The sequence below is a fragment of the Acromyrmex echinatior genome, chromosome 11, assembly GCF_024713525.1.
Source record: "Acromyrmex echinatior isolate Ae372 chromosome 11, ASM2471352v2, whole genome shotgun sequence".
NCBI classification, from domain to species: Eukaryota; Metazoa; Arthropoda; class Insecta; order Hymenoptera; family Formicidae; genus Acromyrmex; species Acromyrmex echinatior.
Genome location: NC_141862.1, coordinates 9,959,377 through 9,984,346, shown reverse-complemented (window position 1 = coordinate 9,984,346; position 24,970 = coordinate 9,959,377). Strand labels below are relative to the sequence as shown.

General features: G+C 34.5%; 4 protein-coding genes across 17 annotated transcripts in view; 2 read left to right on the top strand and 2 right to left on the bottom strand.

Moving 5' to 3' along the window:
* The window catches only part of LOC105148461 (protein fem-1 homolog CG6966), a 45,174-nt gene extending 40,739 nt beyond the window's left edge, over positions 1 to 4,435 (top strand). For all 5 annotated transcript variants that reach the window (XM_087411449.1, XM_011060206.2, XM_087411448.1 and 2 more), the window contains 4 exons: positions 81 to 237; positions 654 to 1,092; positions 1,179 to 1,391; positions 1,477 to 4,435. In XM_087411449.1, coding sequence (XP_087267575.1) covers positions 81 to 237; positions 654 to 1,092; positions 1,179 to 1,391; positions 1,477 to 1,881 — 1,214 coding nt within the window. In that variant the 3' untranslated portion in view covers positions 1,882 to 4,435. The remainder of the gene's footprint in view (positions 1 to 80; positions 238 to 653; positions 1,093 to 1,178; positions 1,392 to 1,476) is intronic.
* Positions 4,436 to 5,365: 930 nt separating this feature from the next.
* On the bottom strand, positions 5,366 to 13,453 carry rump (heterogeneous nuclear ribonucleoprotein rumpelstiltskin). 5 transcript variants are annotated; one of them, XR_015546739.1, is made up of 9 exons: positions 12,956 to 13,453; positions 11,363 to 11,732; positions 10,642 to 10,941; positions 10,322 to 10,568; positions 10,075 to 10,251; positions 9,552 to 9,997; positions 8,707 to 8,838; positions 8,367 to 8,454; positions 5,366 to 5,636 (listed from the first exon to the last, which is right to left on the bottom strand). XR_015546739.1 is itself a non-coding variant. In XM_011060209.2 (9 exons), exons 1-8 carry the CDS (start codon positions 12,970 to 12,972, stop codon positions 8,399 to 8,401), a joined length of 1,749 nt encoding a protein of 582 aa, XP_011058511.1. In that variant the 5' UTR covers positions 12,973 to 13,415; the 3' UTR covers positions 5,366 to 5,636; positions 8,367 to 8,398. The 5 variants fall into 5 exon arrangements, 3 of the variants coding, with proteins under 3 accessions (XP_011058511.1, XP_087267577.1, XP_087267576.1); XM_011060209.2 differs by having other exon boundaries at positions 8,703 to 8,838; positions 12,956 to 13,415; XR_015546738.1 differs by lacking the exon at positions 5,366 to 5,636 and adding an exon at positions 6,992 to 8,302.
* Positions 13,454 to 14,522: 1,069 nt separating this feature from the next.
* Positions 14,523 to 18,172, top strand: eEF5 (eukaryotic translation elongation factor 5). 2 transcript variants are annotated; one of them, XM_011060211.2, is made up of 4 exons: positions 14,523 to 14,668; positions 16,152 to 16,444; positions 16,749 to 16,883; positions 17,928 to 18,172. In XM_011060211.2, exons 2-4 carry the CDS (start codon positions 16,169 to 16,171, stop codon positions 17,997 to 17,999), a joined length of 483 nt encoding a protein of 160 aa, XP_011058513.1. In that variant the 5' UTR covers positions 14,523 to 14,668; positions 16,152 to 16,168; the 3' UTR covers positions 18,000 to 18,172. The 2 variants fall into 2 exon arrangements, with proteins under 2 accessions (XP_011058513.1, XP_011058514.1); XM_011060212.2 differs by lacking the exon at positions 14,523 to 14,668 and adding an exon at positions 15,054 to 15,203.
* Positions 18,173 to 21,247: 3,075 nt separating this feature from the next.
* Positions 21,248 to 24,966, bottom strand: cpb (F-actin-capping protein subunit beta). 5 transcript variants are annotated; one of them, XM_011060215.2, is made up of 4 exons: positions 24,584 to 24,966; positions 23,497 to 23,708; positions 22,678 to 23,050; positions 21,248 to 22,552 (listed from the first exon to the last, which is right to left on the bottom strand). In XM_011060215.2, exons 2-4 carry the CDS (start codon positions 23,694 to 23,696, stop codon positions 22,319 to 22,321), a joined length of 807 nt encoding a protein of 268 aa, XP_011058517.1. In that variant the 5' UTR covers positions 23,697 to 23,708; positions 24,584 to 24,966; the 3' UTR covers positions 21,248 to 22,318. The 5 variants fall into 5 exon arrangements, with proteins under 5 accessions (XP_011058517.1, XP_011058516.1, XP_011058515.1 ...); XM_011060214.2 differs by lacking the exon at positions 24,584 to 24,966 and adding an exon at positions 24,422 to 24,541; XM_011060213.2 differs by lacking the exon at positions 24,584 to 24,966 and adding an exon at positions 23,978 to 24,303.
* Positions 24,967 to 24,970: the final 4 nt, after the last annotated feature.

Here is a 24,970-nt window from a genome sequence, read left to right as displayed (position 1 = left end):
AGGTTCCCCTAAGACAGTTTATTTAGCTCCGAGGAAAAAGCGAGCGCTGACCGAACGTTTCTTCGCTTCCTCTCTTCCAGGTCACACGCATATCGTCGAGTATCTCATAGGCATTCCCCAACTGTTCAGCAGGAAAGAACGTATCGATGCGCTGGAGTTGCTTGGAGCCACATACGTGGATAAAAAGAGGGATATGATTGGCGCCCTGCAGTTCTGGAAACGTGCCATGAACGAGCGGTACGTCTCCATACACGGACAGGCGGTTAATCCGTAACCGAAAACCGTGTGCTTTTTATCTTTCTAACACACTTTCTATATAATCTTGTATAATCGGAACGGGAAACATAAAGAATGACCTCAAAAACCAGTTTTTGCCGATTAATCTAAAAAAAATTTAAGATGAGTATAGAAGTAATCATAGGGAATCAAACAGTGCTGAACATAAAATTTTTCTGTGATTAATATTGTTTGACAATGCGTTTCGAATTTCGAGGACCATAAACTGAGCGAAATTTGGGGATCTTTATAAATATAAAATATTTTATTTTTTATAAATTTTTTAAAAGAAATATAACTCTAATTTTTATTTAAAAAAAAAAGTTTACGCTACATGTTGAGTAATATATAGTTATATACATATATTCTTCCCGTAGATATCGGGGAGACGGACCAGTGATAGCAAAACCTGAATCTCCACCGCTTGTAGCTGCTTACGATTACGCCCGAGAGGTAATTGAACCCGAAGCTTTGGACGATTTGTTAGCAGATCCAGATGAAATGCGCATGCAGGCACTGGTGATTAGAGAACGAATATTAGGACCGGCTCATCCAGACACTAGTTATTATATTAGATACCGCGGAGCTGTCTATGCGGACGCGGGTAAATTCCGTCGTTGCATCGAATTGTGGAATTACGCTCTCGATATGCAGCAAAGCATGCTGGAACCACTAAATCCTATGACACAAAGCTCTCTATTCAGTTTCACCGAACTCTTCAGTTTCATGGTGGGCGAGGAAGGTAGACAGACGACAAGGGGTCGCAGAGTACCGCCAGTAAAGAGAGAAGATCTGATGAGAGTTTTCGAGAAAGCTGTAAGTACGAAAGTATCATTGTCATCTATCAATATATCTATCAATATCTCAAACCATCAATATTTATTCGTAAAAATTACTTTTAGATTAACGAAGTAGCGAAAGGAAAGCAAATGTTGGACAAGATGGGCGATCTGACATGCGAGCGTGATTTTACATTCTTGAACAGAGTTCTTGTTATCACTCTGCACTTGGCGTGCCTATTAACGCGAGAGACCGGAGAAAAGGATAGCGAAGAATACAATGCCTTTCACAAAGAGCTCTACAAGTTAATCCGAATAAATGCCAAAGGCAGACACGTGAGTGGCTTAAAATAATTATTAATAATAAAAGCGAGATTAAAAATAAATATCTACATTTCCGGTTCTGTAATGTGTCTTTCAGGGCCGTGACGCGCTGCATTTAGTTCATAGCGAGGATGGGGCGCTGGTTGGCAGGTATCCCACATGCAAGTTCCCATCTCCTCATTTGACTAAAGCTCTGCTAAGAGTGGGCGCAAATGTGGCTGCCAGGGACAACGACGGCAACACGGCTCTGCACCTTACCGCGCTATTACAGCCTTGGCGACCGAGTCTGTCGATCGATCTGCTCGATGCTGGCGCGCATCTCGACGCGATAAACAATGACAACAAGACGTTCCAGATGCTATTGCCTAATAAGGAGCTTTACGATTCGATTTGTCCTCTGAAATACACCACACTCGCCTGTCTGGCCGCGCGAGTGGTCAAAAAGACGCAGAACATCAGCAGAGTGCCCGCACACCTCCGCACTTTCGTTGAAATGCACTAGTTGCGATGAGACACCATCAGTGAAATGCTATGGCAAACATTTCTACTTGAGAAAATGTGACGATTATGGAAAGCAATGGTGATAATTCGGGCGTTAACTTGAATTCATAATTCATTCATTCTAGCACCTCGATATTCTTGAAAATATCTTCTAACAAGAGACACATGATACGGTGTGACACGGAACATCGTTACATACTTGTTGTTCGCCAATGTTAAACAAGGATGAGATAATCACTGTGTTGTACTGAGTCGCTTGTTGGAAAGCACCCTTTATCATGGGCTTATCGAAGAGGGGGGGTTTGGGGGTTTGGAGATTCAAACTCCCCCTGAAATTTTTTATTAATTATTTGATTTGGAGAGAGTCACATTAGCGCACATCCTGCTCATTATAAGACCATATAAATAATTTTTAATACTTCTGTTAGTTGGAGAAAATATTACTTTGACAAAAAATACGATACATAGAAAATTTTCGTAAGGTTTTTGTCACGAAAAACAATATACATTATAATTGATACATTCTTGTAGTAACTGTATTATCCTTCTTAAAAGAAAGTCTTTAAAAAAATAAGTAAAAGTTACATACTGTACAAAACGTAACATTCTTCCTCTTCAAAATAAGGTACGAGAAGATAGTAAAAATATCCAAATGAAATTCATTAATGTTAAAAATTGTAAATTATAACAATCAAATTAGTGCAGTAACGTTTTTTTCAGTACAATAACAAAAAATATTTGTTTTTAGTTGTTATTTCGATTAGTACAAGTACATCCCTGGGTTGATTGAAACCCCTCTCCCTCCTCCGAAAAAATTTCACGATACGCCCATGCCCCTTATTGTACAGGATTTCGAAATCATTCTGATTTCTAGTTGTTTTTTTTAAATGACGATTTTGAGATATCTTGTATATAATCTATACTAGAACAGGGATAAAAAGATTGTCCCCAAGAAGCACAAATCTTCTGACTAATGATACAATACGAAGCACACGTGATCCCAAGAAGATTTTTTGACAGCTTCTCTCGTAACATACATAAAACATGTTTCGCAATAAGATTTTCGCAAACGAAAAATAATTTTTTATTTCAATTGACAACTTTCTTTTTATGCTTCGTAATTAATTTACTGAAAGAAAACTCCAAATACATGCGTCTTTTAAAGCGGAAATTATAGATTTCGCTATTAAAAATTTTATATTCAATAAAGTGGAATAATATACACTTTACTTATGTATATACATATATGTATTTTTTAATACGATTACGGTAATTCATAAAATATCTATTTTCATAAAAAGAATTTTAAAAAGATTAAAAAATTTAATGAGAACTTGGATCCATTTCAATTGATAATTTTTTGTTTTATATAATTATTTAATTAACCTTTATTTGAAAATTGATTGGAGATTAACGCGTTTGTATCGAAGTAAAATTAATTTATCAGCATTTTTATTTAAACCTTTGCTTGCCATTATTTTTGTTAGACTGAAATTAATTAGCAACATATTTTAATAGATCTCTTTAGTATCAATGTGTGATGATACGAAAGAGAGGCTTTTTAATTTTAATGAATGAGTTAGATGAATATTGATATTGCAACAAAGTGATAATGCAGACATTGTGATCTTATTATTGCGAACTTGGCTAATTAGGCCTCTCCCTTATACATAAACCCCGCGCAAGCCATATTATATATATATATACATACACACACATGGTACATCTCCAAAATTCGGGCAAATTTCAATTTAAATTTTCCGCTATATTGTGCCTCCGCCAGAGGTTGGCGTCCGAGAAAGCCTGATGCTTCTAGTAAATAGTCATATTCTCAAAATGGCGTGATTGAAACCAAGTGCGAAGTATAATCGAAGAGCCGCGAGTATTATCGAAGGCTTTCGCGCTGGGCGCTCAGCAACGGAAATAATTCGGTTCTTTGGATACCCAAGATCAACCGCTTATGACGTTGTGGCAAAATATACGGCTTTAGAACGAAGGTTCCAGCGAAAAAGAGTCACTCGAAAGAACGCACCGCAAAGACCTCCGCAGTCATTGAAAGGGTTCAAGCGTTGAATTTCGAGTGACCCAAGACAATCGTTGCGCATTCTGATGGATGTAGTGGATGGAAATTGTGGCGTCCGGAAGGCCATGTTTCTTAGCAGGACGGTGCACCGGCTCATACGAGTCATTTGATTCAAAATTGGGTTTCAGACAACATCGATATGTTTTGGTTCAAGGAATTCTGACCTTCTAACAGCTCAGATTTAAATCCCTTGGACTATTACGTATGAAGTGTAGTTGAAAGGGTCACAAACAAGTCTCGGCATCCCAATGTGACATCATTAAGGATCACTATTGAGGTAGCATTCGTCGACATGGACAGTGCTACATTACAGAATGCGTACGAACGCTTCAGACCGAAAATAGAGGCCGTCATTTAAGCTAATGGGGGATATATCGAATAATTGTGCTCTACAGGGATCCATCCCAAGTGCCATGTAAAAGAATTTTTTGTAATATTTAATTTTTTATTAAAAACATTTTATTTAAAGAAATTGTTGGATTTGTCCGGATTTTGGTGACGCATCCTGTATATATATATATATATATATATATATACATACATAATACGTTGATAATACTAGATAACATAAATGTACGTTAAATTTAAGTGTGTTATCTTAGAAAAGTGACTTTTTACCTTGCTGTATAAATAAATAAAGAGAGAAACATAGATATTTGTAATAAAAGTTTTCTGACATTATGAACAATGAATGATGTAATTCTACATTTAGCATACTACAATTTTGTTTTTCAACATTTTTCACATGTATAAAATTGTTTTCTTAAATATATGAATAAAGTGTGAAACGTAAAATTGTAGTATGTTATGTTTGTCTCTTATTTCACACTTCGAATACATCACACAAGTTACTTTAGAGTTTGCTAATCATTGATATTCCAACGAGAGTAACAGTGATCGGATGATTTTATATATTATTCGCATAAGTTATAAAATTGTGCGCATTCATATTTATTTGAAATGTGATAATCCATAGTCTATAGAGAAAAGACGCGTCTTTACATAATTATATATAAATATATACAACATAAACAATATAAACGGACGTATTCAAGGTGCCTTTTTCTTTTGAGAGCTGTTGAATAGTGCACTCCTTGCGCTAAATGTGAACACGATTGTCGCAGTACTGTTTGTACCATTAAGACTAATTTACACATATGAATTACATACCCGTATTTACCGTTATTATACAATTTTATATACGTTTTACATGTTTCGTTTGAGTCGATAATCCCGTTATTGGCACATTTACGCGCGTCCGAACTATTAACTGCATCATTATAATATTATAGGACGTCGTGTTACGCGATTTTCCACAAAGATAGTAATCTTTACACTTACCCCTCGCGTACCGAAAGCTATTTTATAATATATATAGGTAAATGAAGAAATACAACTGTAATTGAAAGTATGATTTGACAATTCACTCTTTTTTATTTCGCACGACTCACAGATACAAGCTGTGTTCCGTTACTCACGAGTACTGAAAATCTATAGTTTACATTACGTATACTATAGATTTCCAGTACTCACAGTGAATCGTGGAACGCAGCCACAAACGTCGCACGTAATAGTTTCCCTGGAAAAAAAACAAATGCGTGAAGTGATTGTCAGTTGTTAAAACTTACCTGTCATTGTCACATTTTTGGAACAGATGTTTTCTCGATCGTGACCTGAAAATAATCAATAATATCCATTGTATCTATGCCCCAATGTAATAAAAATATTCCTTATACGATAATTTATACATATATATATTATATTATATATATATATATATATATATATATATATATATGTATATATAATTTTATTTCTGTCTCGCGAGAAGAGAAAAACACTTTCAGTTTTCACATAACAAGAGATATTGAACGGTTGCGCTGTACGAATCGCATAAATGTGTCACAATGATAAAAGAGTAAACGCTTCTTGGTCCCTAAAATCGACGGAACTGTTAATACGAAAAGACACGAGCACCGATTCTCAAGGAATAATATAAATAATAGTAACGACAACTTTTATATCATGTATCAGAATCCTGATGTAGTCAATAACAAAAAAAAAAGGATAATGCTACGTCTTCTTCAATTTGTAGGAATTTAATCAAGCATTGAATGAAAGGGAGGATCAATCGCTAAAAATGCGCTAACATGCGCATATTTTTTTATCGCCGATCGCATGTGAAACATCGATGAACGCTCTTACCATTAAAATACATTAATAAAAGTCTAGAAAAAAAACCGCAAAGTTCCGTTATGACAAATCGACGGAGGTTATACAAAGTGAATACTTGGAAATAAATACAAAATCATTGACGCGCATGGAAGATTTCGCCGTCCTTCATTTACAGTTCTATATACAGAATCGACTACACCATGTTAAAGACGACAAAAACCTCATGTTAACTATTCCTTTCTCGGTCACTTCCATAAAAAGTCCATCGATGTGAGCTCAATTTCATCGATAGTATCGTTAAAAATTATTGGAGATGAAGAATACACTTCGTGACAGCACCACGCATAGATATATTTAAATTCTCGCTATTAATGACAGAAAAAGTAATTATGCTAATCTCTCTCACTCTCACTCTCACTCTTTTTCTCTCTCTCTCTCTCTCTCTCTCTCTCTCTCTCTCTCTCGGGGCCAGATATCGTCAATCGTCTCTCTTCCCGGAACCGTCTTCGGAAAATCAGGGAAGAAATCATCTGAAAATGTATCTCACCTGCGAGCTTGAAAGAGCATCTTCCTCCTCATTGCGCAGATACTGACGTCCCAATTGTACGGAAGATAATCTGAGGAGTGATCTGTATTTTAAGACGTATCAATAAACGAATGGACTCGTATACTGCTTAAATGCAACGTGTTTATAGGACAGTTATGATTAATCGTACCATTTAAACATTTAGTTGCATCGCATACTAAAACTCACTTGACAAGATCCATCCGAACCAACAAGAGTGATCGCTTAAAAAAAAATAATAAAAATTTCACACAACAGCACAGAAATAAAACACAACGACCAGCATAGTTTTTTTTATAGCCAAAATGAATTTGGATTTTATTCAATCACTGTTATGATTGGTGGTTATACAAGAGTGTTATACAATAGAATATTCCTCGAGATCTACATGGCGAGAGAAGAGTTATGTTTACCAAAAAATATTTCGGTGACACCAAATGCAATTCGTCCATTGTACCGGAATCAATCCAAGTCTTGTCCGCGTACATTTCTGTGGGGGAACAGAAAAGATTAAAAGACGCTATTCAATGTCACGAGAGGTTCGATTTACTTTTTGGTAAACATACTACGGTCCATAAAACGCAGAATTTATGCCGAATCTAAATCGTCCGATATACGTTCGCTGAAGTATTGAAGCGAGTTTGAGTAAACTGAGAGGGGATCTTCCTAAAAGCGGCGGACTACAACAAATTTTTCTCTTATGCTTCATTTAGGGGTCGTAAAATTATTCTTACAAAGATGCAAAACAGTATGTATGTAGTACGGTAAATAAAAAAAAATTAATAATAATAAACGATGTGATCACGTAGAAATCGTGGCGACAAAGCGCTGTCCCCTGTCAAATACCACATGTGCTTTTTCTTACGCATAAGTGCGAACGATGCGACAAGAATATCCAACACAAAAAATTCACGATCTGCATAAAGTAAGATTTTAAACGAGCGTACCTCGATAATTCGTAAGCCGGAAATCTTCGATCGAATAACGATTTTACAACGTTAAAAAATGTGTTTTCATGAACGAAAGATTAATCTCTATCCCTTGATGGACTCAGCTGCGAATGAGCAGAGCATCACGTTAGATCGAAATGATGGAAAACCGATCGATCTCTCGTCATGATAATTAAGAAATACAGACTTACAGACTACAGAATCGCTAATTACGGTAATTAACCTGTAAATAGTGAATAACCTACACACACTGAAAAGAAACCTACTGACTTACTTATCATCATGAAACCTAAGCCTAAAAACAACTATAGTCACGATCGCTAGAAAAAAAAATGATATAAGAAGTGAACAATTAGTAGACTTCCATTGTAAAAAGGAACGATAGTCTGGTGATATATAAACAATACAGAATTGAAAAGTTGAAAGGGGATAAAGAGAAAGAGAGAGGGTGTGGAGAGTGTACGTCAATCAGTGGTCATAGTGACTGTTACAACATTGAGTAGCCATCACAAACACGACTTGCTGATCTTCCAAAGATAGACACTTCTCACTCACTGTCCTAAGTTCTGCCAGACAACTAGGATGAATTTCAAGTATTGTCATTAGGAGTGGAATCCTGCAGACGACACAAACACCCAGCTTCCTCACGCTGCGTCAATAAATTATGATTAAGCATCAAATTATGGTAATATAATCTTTTCTATCGACGTTACCTTGAATCCCTCGAGGCTTATCCTTCCCATTCTTAGTAGAGACGCACATCAATCGTTCTGCCATCAATACGCGATCGATTCATCATAGCTAATTGTGATAATTAAGGAAAACTCAATTGTACAACACAATTTTTTTTAAAGTAATTATAAACAGAATAATAAAATTAGTAAATAGATAATAGTTGTAATTAACTTTTTTTTCTTTATTACACATCTCGTAATTAATAATTATGAGATAATTATTCAAAGAAATAAAAGGAAAAAAAGGAAGAAAATGGTCAAATTATTTTTTTTCTAACAAATGTTAAAATGTTTGTTTCGTTTTGAAAAGGATACTCACAGCACGCTCGGCATCCCATTCAGATGCGAACCGTACCATGCCCATATCGGCACCTCTCATTTCCGCAAATTTTACCTCTCCGGCATCCTGGAACTTATCACGCAACATCTGCCATGTAGTATTTGGAGGTAGCTGCAACACAAAAATTATAATTAAATATTGAACCAAAAAATAAAAAATATTAGTACTTTAAGAAATGGAAAATTTCGGGAAAGAACTCAGGATCGAATGGGAATGAAAAAAACATTTCCCGCCTTGAGGGAAAAAACCTGGATGGAATATTGCTTTATTTGATGTTGCAAAAACAAAGCATTTACAAACATTGCTTTAGTTGCAATTTACATTATATTTATAATAGATATAATAGAATAATTATTTTGTCTAAATAACGAAATTAAATAGTTTATAAAATTTTTCTGATTCTGACTACTAATTTTTTATTTTGCATATTTCCACCTTCACAAAAATGTTCATTTTAAGTTTATATCTTTTTATAACTGTTTTTAAATGCTTAATGTATTTTGTTTGCTTAGTTTTAAAAGTGCTACAAAAATTCCAGTAATGACATTTTAATATTTCTATAATTACTTAACATTTTATTCTTAATAAAATGTTTTTAAAACAAATTTTAACACAGAAATATTTTATATTTTATGTTGTATTAAATGGAAGCTTTTTAAATCAGGTTAAAAAAAATGGAATATCATTAAAAAAACGTTATCCCTAGTGTCAGATTTTTTTCCGTGAAAAAATCCTAAGGATAAGTTCTTTCCCGGCGATTTAAATATTTCAGGAAAATAATAATAGAAAATATAATAATAATAATGTGAAACAAAAGTACATACGTTGCCTATAAGTATAGTATCTGACATCTGTCTTGAACCGTTGGAGTTCTGTCGGTTACCGCCACCGCTTTGACCCTGGTTCCCAGAAAACCCACCGCCGCCACCAGAAACACGATCACTGTCTCCTCTGTTAAATCCTCCATCGAAATCTCTGCCGCCACCACCAAAATTAGAGCCACCAAAGGCATTGTTACCACCAAATCCTATATCGTTATCCAATTTGGATAATCCACGCGGCGTAAACGTATTATTCCCTTGTCCACCAGCTAAAGAAGCCTGTAAACCGCTTAAACTACCGACTCCACCTCCAAAGTTATTCAAGTTCGATGCTAATTCACTCGTCAATGAGGAATTCAGCAGTGAGCTTGTGGTGAGATTAGCACCTAAACCGGCACCGGCAAGGCTAGCTTGAAGGGCTGCTGCATTTGTGTTTGATAATGCCGATGCTAGAACAAATAAGAACTCATTTATTTAACGATTTTAATTGATTTACAAGAGGTACATGTAAAAGGTGCACGCTCACCTAATTGCGCAGGTACAACATTATTTAAACCGGCGCCGAAAGCGCCCGCAGCTAAGACAGGCGCTGAGATTGGATTTACCACTGGTGGATTGTTTGCTTGCACATTAGGAATATTTCTAGCAACATCTAACAATCTGTTACCACCGGCTCCAAGTCCCATGCCGATACCCTTCAAACCTGATTTACAAAAATAAATTTGATTTATAAAAGCGTATCAAACATGTCGCGAATTAAATAATGTAAGTACCTTCTGGTAATTTAGGTGGCATATCAGGTTCATTAGCTCTGTCAAGTCTGACAGTCATACGTCTATCATACAGCTGTTGATTATGAAGCATTGAAATAGCTTGTACCGATTCTACCGGATGATCATATTCAACGACTCCAAAACCTCTTGATTTACCATCCTTGTCTTTTCCCAATTCAACATGCAACACTTTTCCAGCCAATTTGAAAACTTCAAGTAGCTTCTTCTCGTCAACTTTGTAGTCCAACTGAATAAATAGATAGATTGTATAATTCTCCGATGATGCACACTTTTAAAAAATATAGCTGCGTTATACTAACGTTAGCGACGAAGACTCTTGTGACCAAAGGACCATTGATGCCTAAAGATTCTAAAAATTGTGTACTAAGACCATAAGTGTTTCCAAATTTATTGTCTCCACCTCCACCACCGCCGCCACCACCACCACCGCCGCCACCACCGCCACCGCCGCCACCGCCTCCGCCACCGCTAGGTGCAGACATATTTTGTCTTCCGCCTCCTTGTGGTCTTGGAGGATCTCTGAATCTATCGTCACGATTTCTATCATTGTTACGGCCTGTTGCTAAACGGCCGTATTTATCACGTTCTACATCAAAATCCTGCAAAATAAATATAATTCATCAAAGTCACAATAATATAAATAATCTTTAAAATTAATCTTTTGTTAAATTATGTATTACAATTATAATGTATTTTTTAACAAAATGAAAAAATAATAAAAAAATTAAATTTTTCTATGCTGTACTAGAAAAAGTTTAGCGGCGATTTAGAATCTAGATCAAAAATTAATTCAAAAGAAGTGTTTTTAAAAAAGAATTAAGATAAAAAAATGTTCATTTAAAATTGTATTGCTAAATATAAATATTAAATTATTTCATATGTATATAGCATTCATTTTCATACGAAAAATATAAATTCTCATCATTTCTTGCGAGATTATATATACATATAATGCATAAATAAGATCTATTAAAATTATATCTAAAGCTGTGCGTGCAAATAGAAAATTTCTATACTTACTTCTTTAACAACAAGCTTCCTGCCTTTGATGTCATATCGGTGCATCTTTTCTACTGCTATCTTCACCGAATCTGAATCTTCGAACTCCACTATCCCACATCCTCTAGGCTTATCATTCTCATCCGTAAAGAGCTCCACATGCGCTACCTTACCAACTTCGGTTCTAAATAAATCCTTAAGATCTTGCCAACGAAAATCGTAAGGAATATTGGAAACATAAATTCGCCGTTCAGAAGCCTTCCTGCCGCGATCGTTTCTGTCTCTACTGCGATCGCGACTGGCCGAGTTTATGCGGTTTGGTCTGTCTGACCTTCGATTACGGTCGCGCTCTCTGCTTCTATCTCTATCATCATTGTTTTGTGCCTGATTACTGTAATTACATGTGCAAAATAATATATCATACATATACGGAGCTGCAATATTATAACATAATATATTAATTCCCATTTCTATCAATGTAGATTAAATTTAATCTCAGTTCAAACTTATTCCTTTTTTCTAATTCTTAGAATTAGAAAAAGCTGCGTTCTACTTAATAACACTAGTGAGCATCACATTTGTTTATTTTCTTGTTTAATATTTGATAAATCAGAAGGATGAAATAATTCCACAAATATTATGAGCATTAAGTAGAACACAACCTATAACTATAAACTGTGAAAACAGGACTATAAGAGAGAAAGATATATGTACTTCTTGTATGTATACTTCTTATATCAGGCTTGTCCAATTTTACCTTCGAAACCAAAACGCCAAGATATCGATGCAAAAAAATCATACGGGTAAGATTTCCTAGACTGTAAAGTGTCGATATATGTCTAAGCAATACTTTACAGTCCCTGAAATCTTACATTAAATTTTTTTATGTTTTGGTTTCAGGGCTGAAATTGGACAGGTTCAATGTATACTATCTCCCTTTAATTTATACTATATCTTATAATATTGGATTTCTATTTAGTAATACAAATATCATTGTATCTTTCTTGAAATTCAGTAAATAACAAAGACAGAATGACACTATCACCAAATGCAAAACATCCATTTTAGAGAAATAGTGAGATAAAGTTAGAATGAAATAGTATATATATATATATATATATATATATATATATATATACATATAAGGAGAAAGTATATAAATATATCTCTTTCTCTCTTTCTTTCTCATTTTAATAAAATCGCTAATAGCCACACTCAGTTACCTCTAATTAAATGTAAACTTATATTATAGATGTAAATATAAGAAAAAAGAAGTAAATCACATAGATTAGAAAGAGACATCAGGAAACATGGTAGTATCCCGACGCTAAGAGAATATATGAACGAAAGGTTAAGAGCTAGGCTGAAATTTTCGATACATTTACAGCCATACGCTTGCACGATTGCAACGCTGGAAAGTATCGAACGGTATTTATCGAGTTATGCCTTTCCTATTGTCATTACAGTCATCGCGAGATCGGAGTAACAAGGAACTTCGCATCTCATATCGTTGCATGCGACGATTCCGCGACAATCAAATAGACGGTTAACGATGTAAAACCTTACGCGACTAATCCGCAGAAAGACATTATACGCACGGGACATTATACTTACTCGTCCGTCTTCATCATTACCAGAAGCCGGTCCTCGTTCAGTTTTGGACAAGCAATCCTACGAATCAACCGTTAAACGATATATCCAAGTGTACATCGAGCGTCGTATGAAATGGCCGTCACCGGAAGTACAAACACGGAGCACTGCTCCACCATGGAGCATCGTGAATAGCCACCGGATCTCACTGCGCTCGTCAATATCGCGGAATATGCGTTCTCGCAAAAATCCCGAAATGATTTCATTGATTTTCTAAAAGCGTAATTTGAATTATTATTCGAGCTTACAATTAAACTGCAATTAAAAAATACTCATCGCTGTATGAAATATATATTCGTGATGAGAAAAATACGAAATGTTTTTCGCGATGAGTTTTGACTTTTGAGATATGCCGATATATTGAAAAAAAAAGAACATACAAACCAAACTAATTATTCGGGAGTCTGCGCAGTAAGCGCGGTAATAACTATACGAAACTCAACATGGGCTGTAATCCGATTCACGCTTATAACGCTTAAAAATCATTTAACCTTGTTGTCAAATGTTAAACGAAGACAAATGATGGTTATGAGCGTCAGAATAAATCAGACCACGGCCATAATTATATGATTAATTTATCGAGCAATTTCTATAGAAATATTACAATATTTTATTAATACGGATACAGAATTAATTTTTTAAGAAAAAAATATTTAAAAAATATTAAATAAGAAATTATATAGATAAAAAATATAGTTATAGATACAATGAATTATATAATTAGAAATTTCTTTTATGAAGCGTAACTTTATCGCGATTTCGATTAATTAATTATTAATTAAAGTAATCGAAATTGGATTAAATCGATTCAAAACGATTAATTTGACTAGCAAAATTGCTTGAAGCAAATTTTCTAATTAAATCATTCGTTATCTTCAATCTATAATCTTTTTTCTCATATAAAATATAAAAATTATAATAATTAAAAAACAACAAAATTTATAATATTCTTTCCATGATAATATGATAGTATAGACTATTTGAAAAATTAATCACCGAGTATAATTGTAATTTTAAGTTATAAAGCAAATTTTCTAATTAAATCGATATAATTCATTATCTTTTTATAAAATAACGAACATTCCCCATACAACACAAAGTTGCACAAAAGTTGCAGCAACATTGCAAAGATTTTGCAGCAATATTACTGCAAATTCTGCGCTGTATAGGCATAAGCTAACATTTCATTTGTACAATAAATATTTCAAGTATGTTGGCTACAGAATAAAAAATTTCTGGACTTGAAAATTTCTCTTTTCTGCAACCAATTAATACACTCAAATCGTATCAATTATCGTACAACAAATGGCTGCATTCAACAGAAAAAGCAGTTTTGCAACTTGTAGAATTCTTTAATATGATTGGTACGATGTATATATTGATATGATAATTGGTGCGATTGGGTAAGAACTGGATCTAGATGTATAAATCAAATATATTCAAAAATTTTACAACAATTGGAAAGCAGCTTTTTCTGCAACATTAGAAATCGCGCCATTTCGGACGCGAAGTCGCGACGGCGGCCACAAGATGACACTCGCAATGGCGTTGCGGCCGCGTTCGCGACTCGCGACTGGCGAGAACATCCGTGCAGTCGATGTTGTGAACCCCTATTACAATCCTATAGCGCGCCGGCGCAACACGACCTTCTGGTTAGAGTATCCATTTTGATCACATGTGAGTATTTCGAGCTGTCTCACTTTCGGCTTCAACTAATGGTGCTAATTGCCCGAACGAGCAGCGGATCATTAAAAATACGCGGGTAAATGTCGGGCCGGCTTACGTTCGTACGGCCGCGACGCAACGCGCCGCGACGGTAACGATCCCCGTTAGCAAATGTGATCCGCTCGCTCTTAGGTCCATTCAGTTCGTACTCGCTTCATCCACCTATCGCTCGAAATACGCTGTGCGCGACAACCGACGGTGCCCCGGCAGCGTCGCGACACACCCCGGCGAACGTAACTCACGTCGAATTCGCTCACCTACGCAGCGAAGCTCGCGAATTCCTTCGTGCTTGGTTGCGCGAGAGATCTTTGGTTAGTCGCGCCTCCCCATCCGCCTCCGATACCTTTCACTGTGCGCGAACTCCCTGCGACGACGCGCCACGTGGTCACCCTGTTCGTCCGGGTGTAACCACGTTGTCGATAGCCCGAGTTTTGGTGACTCACGTTCGCATTATAACCAGTAGAAATTCGATCCGAGCGACGTTAATGTACGTACAATGTGTAGATATTTCGTACAGGCAAGAACTCTGTTGCATCCGTGCAATTTCTTCGGTCGTTTTTTTTCCTACTGTTGTCGATATTTCATTTCTGACATCAATTTATACCCGCGGCTTAATTCGCATAAATACAGTTGCAAAATTATTTTGTTCAAAATAGCCTCATCAGTGTCATTAATAGGACACTCGAGCAAAAAAGTCGTAAAATCGTTATCATTGTATTAGTGTAGTATCATTAGTTTTCTTGTTTTTCAAAAGAGATTAATCTATAGGTCTGTTCTTTGTGGCTGAACTTATCCCAACGTAGCACTCCGAGGAATATCCTTAAGGAATATCCATAGAGAGATGTTTTTTGGATGTCTAGACTAAAACATTTCTTGGAGGCCTATGCTTTATTAGTGCACTTGTTATACACATATAATTTATTTTAAGTATAACGAGTATATCCATAATTTGTTTATATATCCCTTACAATGCAATGTCAAAATCAGTACCTTATCTGTACAAAACTGCATCCAATTATTTTTTATGTATTTGAAGTGACTTAACATATCTCTGAAAATTCACTTATTCTAGAACAAATATCTGTATTTTATTTTGGGAGAAAATACAATTTATAATACAATATAATTATATCCTTCTTTGAAATTTCTAGAAATTTCTATAAATAGAAACTTATTCCGCGAAGATTAGGATTTATTCAGGTTTCTGCAAAGAATTAAATATATATGTGAAGATTTGATGGAAGCAAGATCAAAATTTCCATAATTTAAAGCAGTGACAAGGAATGGATCTTATGAGAAGAATTGGTTCTTAACAATAGTCTGGTTCTTTTTTCTTTCTTTTTTTAATAAAGGAAAGGAAAAAAAGAGAAAGATGAACTGTACTTTTATTCTGATTTTGAATTTCAAATTTATATCTATTTTGTGCTCCACACAGATATCCATCAAACAACAATGGCAGATATCGAGGATACTCATTTTGAGACTGGAGATTCAGGCGCCTCCGTGACATACCCTCAACAGTGCTCAGCACTGCGCAAAAATGGTTTCGTAATGTTAAAATCACGTCCATGCAAGATCGTAGAAATGTCAACCTCTAAGACTGGCAAGCACGGTCATGCCAAAGTCCATTTAGTAGGTATCGACATATTTACCTCCAAGAAATATGAGGATATCTGCCCCTCCACACATAATATGGACGTGCCGTTCGTTAAGCGGGAAGATTACCAGGTAAATTTTCGTTTTTTCATAATTTCTTGCATGTAGCGAATTAAACATAATTTACATAAAATTTACATAAAATTGTTTTATTGTTTAATCTGTTTATTCTTTAAAAAATGTTTATCCTTTTATTTTTATATTTATAAATGTATTTTATTGTTATTCATATTTTATAATCTTAATTATTTAAACTTTATTGTCAATATTACAAAGAAGAATGAATTGAGTAAAGTCTATTTTAACATTTGAGTTTGCGACATAAATAATGTTTCTGTGAAAATGTGAGAGAAACATTGTAATTGTTTTGTGACAGCTTACAGATATATCTGACGATGGCTATCTCTGTCTGATGGCTGATAATGGAGAACTGCGCGAAGATCTCAAGATACCTGATGGTGATTTGGGAACACAGCTGCGTGCTGATTATGAATCTGGAAAAGAGTTACTTGTAAGTATACCTTTGTATGTGTGTGTGTGTGTGTGTTTGTGTTAACATTTCTACATGTTGCATCATACATTCAAATTGTAATGTTATTTAGAATACAATTGTGAATATATCATCAAACTATATGAGGATACACACACACACACACACACACACACACACACACACAAAGAATGTGTATGTGAACAATTTGTTTTGCTTCATATTTATAATTTATATATTTATTATTTACTAGATATGCTTTCTTAATTGTGTAGAAATAATTAACTCATATATATATAATTAATATAATAATATATTAATATAATAATATATTATCTCTGTTTCCAACATACAATTACTTCATGATAGTAAAAAATATAAAATTTTTTATTTATAATTTTTATAATTTTCTTCTAATAACAAGTATTATGCTAATTATTAATTTGTATGGTTTTATTAAGTTTCTAACTATTTTATGAAATAAAAAGTAGCGTTTTTTATTATTTGTTACTGTTGATTTCTTGTAAATGGTTTAAAAAAATTGTTCTACAAATTAAGATTATACTGTACTGTTAATTGCCCATTAAAGTAGCATGAAATATTCCAGCAAGAACAATTTCTAAAACCATTTATTAAAAATTATCAGTAACAAATAACAAAAATACTAGAAATTTCCTATTTCTCAACTATATGTATAAATTACTAATGATACAATATTTACGTGTTATATACAAGAGAAAAATTGTCAAATTATATAAATAAATCAGAAAATCTTATATTTTTTACTAACATAAAGTATTTTGTGTAAGACGTTATACAATTTGCTGGAATGTTCTATACTATTTGGACACTAGCAATTGTTCGATTTTAAAATATTTTCCTAATTTTAATTTATTTTTAATCTTTCATATTACCATATACAAAAATTATTATATTTAAAAAATTAATATCTATTTTTATATAATGTTCCTTTCACAATTGTTGACAATATCGTTTTAAAGAAAAATTATCTTAAAATTTCACGCTAAAATAATGTATACTATATAAATCTGTATATTTTTTCAGTGCACTGTACTCAAGGCATGCGGTGAGGAGGTAGTAATCGCCGTCAAAAATAACACCTCCCTCGACAAATAATTGTGTTCAGCCCGATTACGACGACAGAGAAGCCCAATACATTCGAGCAAAAACCACCCGCTTAGCCAATCAATCAACACCTTTACTATTGGTCAAACAGGATAAATAACAATAATATAACCAAAAAATCTAGAGGAAGATGATGAAGAGAGTGAAAGAGCGAAAGAAAAGAAGAGAGAAAGAGAAAGAATGTCTGAGAGAGAGAGAAAGGAAATAGAAAATGAGAGAGAGAGAAAGAGAGAGAGGGAGAGAGAGAGAGAGAGAGAGAGAGAGAAGGGGGAGAAAGCAAAACGGGCTAGCAGTTCCACATAACAACAGCAACGCGCCAATGCGAGAAACGACTTTTATCGAAATAATATATCCGCTTTACTTAATTATTTTATCCAACAATATTTAAATAAATCCGGGACAACAAAAACTAGGTATACGTACAGTTATATACACTTATACATATACACATATACAGATACATACAAATACACTTACACGTATACCTAGTAATTACACACGCGTTGTTTGTTATATAAGAAAGTGGTGACACTTCAGCAGATAGTTGATTGGGAAATAAAACCTGAGAAAGCCTTGAGACACATCCTGGACCTTTTTTTTTTTTTTAAGAATAGAGAGAAAGAAATTATTTACAACAGCTTTGTAACTTATTACACTTATGTGTGTGAGTGTGAGAGAGAGAGAGAACATGAGAGAATGCGAGAGAGAAAATTGTTGGAGACCAATATGAAGAGGTCGTAGGAAAAGGACCTTGGAGTCCTTGAGCGCGCGCGCGGAACAATTTTTCATGGGATGCTAGCGATGCCCGACACGAAGCAGCTCACTTCAAGCATCTTTCCTGTAATGATCGATAAGACTGGAGTTTCGCTATATGGAATTTCTACAGAATGCTAAAGGTTTCCTTCTTTTTTATGGAAAGAACTCGAGTTCTCGAGATTTTTAGGTCTAATTATATTTATAAGAATCGAAGTTTATACAATTTGAATATCTAAAAGGGTTAAGAACTTGAAAGTTCTACTTTTAGATAATTAAAAAAATTTGCGGGTTTGAAACTAAAAACATACAAAATATTTCAAATCTTAAAAATTTGAGAATTTTACAATAAAAAAGTCTAGCATTCGAAGAATTTCTAGAAAATCTTAGAAATTAGGAAAATCGACAAGATGTAAACTGCTTGATATTCACGTATTTGAGAAAATTTATTTATTTATTTTTTCGGGAATGATTTGAAATCTACGAATTTAAATATTTAGATGTGCAAGCACTTTGACATTTATCATATTTTAAAAATCGCAAAATGCAGAGACTGAAATAGAAATAGTTTGTATGAGAAAATATGTTACAATTTAAAAACTGCTTAAAATGATGTGGAAGAATACGATTTAGACCTTTAAATCCAGGAACATCGAGATCTTAAGAATCACACAAAATAATATTTCGCGCGCTTTGAGATGGCTGGTGCGGCGCGATACAATATCGCGTCACGTACAGAGACTGTAATTGGCTTATGCTCAGACTTTATTACATTTTGTTGTAATATCTCGTTTTAATAATAAACATTTTTCAGAACAGGTTACACAAACCGCCTTCAATCAATAAGATAACTTTTAATTAGACTATGTAACGTTAGAACAGAGATTATAATTAGATAAAGTGAGAGGAAGGCCGCGAATGGAAGATCCTTGTGTGAACTTGCAAAGTGTGCGTGAAGAGAATTTTCTTTCCTTACATCCTTTCCATCTCGTGACATCGTTTGTATAAAAGAAAAAAATTGTTCCGAAAGTGCAGTCTGAATGATTAGGAATAATTATAAGCAGATAATTAACTACAAGAATGTAATCACAGTTATCATTGGAAGGTATACGTTTTTTCTCCCTTATGGAACTCTGTGACTTTGAATTTGCTCGATTTGGTGTCCTCGCGATAATTCGCATCCTATTTTTCTGTAAAAGAATTATCTCCAATATAACACAGCGTTCTAGATCTTCTTAAGTTTTTATTTTTTCCACGTTAAAACATTCAGATTGCTTCTGACTTGCTGCGAGAATTTTGCATCACCAAACCTCGTTAGGATCGTCGTTTCAAATATGCTCCTAGCGATTAAATGTCCTTCAACACTTAACGAAGTTCCTTTACATAACAAATAAATACGAAGACCCCAAATCGCTAAATATATGCATATGTAAATTCTGATATATCTAACAATTATTATCCTTATATCCCTCCTAAGAGCTATATATCTTATAAGAGTTTATTTTTTAAATCTTTTGTTCAAAAAAATGTTAAAAGGGTAACCGCGAAACAACGCGCCTTCCTTGATGACTTTGATTTTTGCGACGATATTAAAATCGAAAAACTTATCTATTATAATCGAAATAAACAAAATAATAATTAATACTGTAATCTATGTGTGCTATATTGGACCAGGCTCATATTTCTTTCGATTGTTACAACCGAAAGAGAGAGAGAGAGAGAGAGAAGGTATCAATATACATATGAAAAAAATAATAGTATAGAAATACTGGAAGAAAATATTCACAGGAGCGATACGGTGATGTCTTTTTTAGTCCCTTCTTAGACTGACTCGCCCGCACACTGCCATCATTCGGTATTTGCAACAAAAAAAATGTTAAATTACGTTATTAAGTTAATTCTTATGATAGTCTAATTACAGAAAAATTAAGTTATGGGTAATAATATCGGTGGTGTAAATCAAGTGTAAAAAAGAAGGCACTAACATAAACAAAAAAATGCTTTTCTTTTCATTTATGTACTTACGAATTCTACGCGGTATTTTTTTTTGCGTCTCCATTACAAGAAATAATCTAATGCGCTCATGGATCATATAGAATATGCGAGGTTCTCAATATGTATGATTGCGCAGCCGTTTACAAGGGTTCAAGGATTTATAGTACCAAGAGTCTTCGATATCCACGTCACGTACCAAGAATCAGGAGTTCAGAGGACGAGGATAAGAGAGAACATAAGAATTGTTCGCTTTCAAGATGCAAGATTCGTGGTACTGGCGATCTTTGAGATCTTGATAACTTGTGTGTCAGTTCAAGGATCTGTAGTATCAAAGATCCATGCATACTAGAACACACCGGAATATGTATACGGAATATGTTTAAGAAAAGCTCCGATAATAAAAATCCACGATATTGAGGATCTGCAGATTTCGAGGATCTATGGTACCAGCAGATTTTTGTACTCGTGAAATTTAATACAAACAAATAAAGTTTAATTTGAAAACTTTTATTTGCGCATTATATATGGATTCATTATTAACAAATGCAAAATGCAACCGCTCCTTTTGAACTTTTACGTAAATAAATCGTTTTATACTGTCCTTCAGAGAGGATTAGCTCTATGTCTCAGATTTAATATTAAATATAACGTAAGTAAGATTATCTTTCAACGTCCAAATATTACACAAATTTTGAGTTTTGCCACTTCCTCGAATCTAAATAATTTTGATATAAATGAAAATTTACAATTTCTATATGCACAATTTTCAAAAAGTTTCCATTTGCGAGGACAAATCTTTACAATGCAATATGATATACTTCTTTTTTAACGTTATGCAAACCGTTTTATATTATTTTCAGCGCTAAGTTACGCACTTTTAAATTTAACCCTAAACAGTATAAGCGGAATATCAATACTTTCCAAACATTACAAAAATGTTATGAATTTATTATCGTTTTGCAATCATCATTTGTCAAACTTAATACAAATCAAAAGAGAGAATTACTAAATGTATTTTTTTTGAGCTTTTACATAGTAAGCGTTAACTATATTATAATTCACTCTCTTTTGCATTTTACATTGTTCTTTATCTAATTTACCGTTCTAAAACGCGTTGCACCTTTCCCGCATATTTACAATAAACTCTATTTCATTCTAAATTAAACAAAGTATTTCATACTGTTTAGGTTTAATCAACGCGTTCATGATTGATTCATATCTCTTTAGGGCAACAAAGTACAGTAATAGGTATCATTTTCGATAATGTAGACAATGATTGAAGAATTTTACGAGTTCTATAGATACGGTTTGACCTGGAAAAGGCCCAAGTCATAGCATTTAAAATTCCCAAGAGTCCAACAAGATTTTAAGACTTATCGGATAAAGAACTCGAAGACCGCCGCAAAAAATTTCAGAACTTTTCAAAAATCCGAAGTTTCACGGATTCTAAAAATATAAAGACGCCTATGAAAATCGAAAGATCCCAAGCAAGATGAAAGGATCCAAAAATATCATAAAATCTATTCGTAATCGTAATCGAAACTTTCCGGCTCTTCGCAAGATCAATTGTTGGCATTTCGCCTCTGCAGTGCTGCTGCGAGATCTTGCCTGAGCGCGGCCTGCTGTCTTTGATCAGCCAAAGATTGCACCGACCGCAACCCATTCACAATATCCTTCGTTTTACCGAAGTAGATCTCGTTTAATGTATTACGAATTTTATTCTCCATGTCTTCCACCATTCTACCGATGTTCGCGATATGAGGAGATGTTTCGCTGATCTGAGCGTCTTGTTCTACCTACAATTGTAAGCAAAACACATAAATTTTTTGTAAATTATCTATTGAGATACAAGCAGAATTTTTTTTCATTTAATGAGCCAACAAAGGTGGAGCTCAAAGTTTGATATAAGTGCTGTACTTACCTGACGCGTCAAACTGCCACCCAAATTCATTGTACCAGAACCATGTTTGTTAGTCTGCAGCCACAACATGGCTGTTGATGTGAGTTTATAGTGCGCAGTACGACCAGTCGATTTCTCTTGTACCTCTACTACATGTATCGAGTCCCAACATCCTTTGATCTTTTTAGAACCATCGCCAGCCTTCTTGATAAGAATTACTGCTGCAAAACCATGATCCAAGTCCCACAAGTACACCGACGAGACCCCACCTTCGAAATAGAGCTCTCGATACTGATCAAAGGCATGGTTGGCATCTATTTCCAGTTTCCTCAATCGTTCAGAAGGCATTGAGCCATCCTCTAGCGGTGGATCGTAAGTATTACTCCAAGGAGATCTGTAAAACACATGTTTATGCAGTGATAAATTATCTTCTTTTCTCTTACCATCAAACAATCTAATCAATTCTAAGCCTAATATTTCAATATTTGTGTCAAAATTTTTCAAACCTGTTGATTGACTGTAGGATAGAGAAATCCTATTTTACAATCAATCGACATGCTTAAAAAGACGAAATATCATTCTAACCAAAATCATAAGGCTTGTAATTTGGCTCTCATAAGACTTGTAAGAACTGAAATTATAATTCTATGTATAAGACATATAATCATTTGTAAACATTTATAATTTCTTTTAAATTTTATAGCTTGTAAGAAGCTGTCAGTAAAAATATTGCATAATATAAACATTCCAGTGCAAGTTTTTACAAGTCGTATGAGAAGAAGTTATGAACTTTAAGATTCTGCTTAAAATTGGTCCATAAGTGTTCACTTTGATACAAACCTGTATGAATCTCCGTCTCTATTGTAGTCACACAATAAATAGTCCTTGCCAGACTCCTTATCCTTGGCAATCTTTAACGGTTGGTCTACAGAGGACAGTAGATCCTCGCATAACGAAGGAACCAAGTCAATCAGGTCGCTGAGGTTTTTTTCAATTTGTTGCGGAGGTAATCTCCGCATCAGGTCTAACGCACAATCCATTTGCTGCTCTGTCTAAAACATATACATGTAATAAAAAAAAAAGGAATACATACAGTTATAAGAGAATATACAGATTCAAATTATTTACAACGCTGTTAATCGTCTTCTATTTTTCTTTCAAAAAGTACGATTCTGAGCGCGAGTGAAGGACGTCTTCGACGACAGGGAGGACGAGATTACTTTTTCAGTGTGTGAACAATTCCTGGGATTATTTATTTACAGGTGCACACGTCAGACGTGACGATAAACGATGGACGAAACATAAAGGCTGAATGTCTTACCATACTGTCGCAATTTAAATTGGTTATAGGCCGACGAACATCAAAATCTTATTGGCCGATGTCGACAATGAGATAAACGTAAAACGTATTTTTTATTTTATAGCCACTACCTCGCTAGGATTGTCTCAAAAATAAACGAGACGAGCATTGAAAGGGTGTGTCGTGGTACGAGTAGCGATTGGTTTGTCGCGCTCGTCGCTGGCTGCTGGCCTCCGAAAGGAGTGAGGTTAACTGTTCGCGTCGCAGGCTGGCCAAACTGAACGTTTTGCAGGCATTAATGGGCTTTAAAGTCGACGTTGTCGCGAGAACGGATTGGCTAGTAGAGAACATGAGAAACTTTGGACGGTATGAGAAATTCCTATCAAGATTTTCCTTTCAATACGATCTTATGGATCTTATTAGGTTATATATATAATAAAAAATAATTTCATGCGTTTTACCCACCATATGCTGCAACTTAAAAGTCAAAGGAAAAAAGTATTTTGTTCATCGCACGACTTTCGGATTTCCTTCGCGTGAACAGGCCTTTATGCATTACGTTTACACTTCACTTCACACACAACTCTAAAAAAATCTATTTTCTTATCACAATCATGAAGTGGATACCTTTAACACGGACAATTTTCTTCGATTCTATCCTTCTTCACCTTCTTCTAATTCCAGAGATGTGCTTCTCGTTCTGTGCCCTTTAATTGTTATTTTCTTTTGTACATTCGTGTGAATAGACCTTTACTCATTGCCTCCACATTCACTCCGCTCAGACACAATTTTAAAAAATCTGATTTTTTTTACTGGAATCATGAATTGAGAACCTCTATCACAGACACATATAATTTTCTCTGATTTTTTCCCCTTCTTTTTCTTCGCCTAATTCCAGAATTCCAGAGACGCGCTTCTCGTTCTGTACTCTTTGTTATTTATCTTATTTATTGAATCACTTCAGCCGAGCTCCGATACTTAAAGCGAGGACTGACACGGCGAATCGCGCATGTG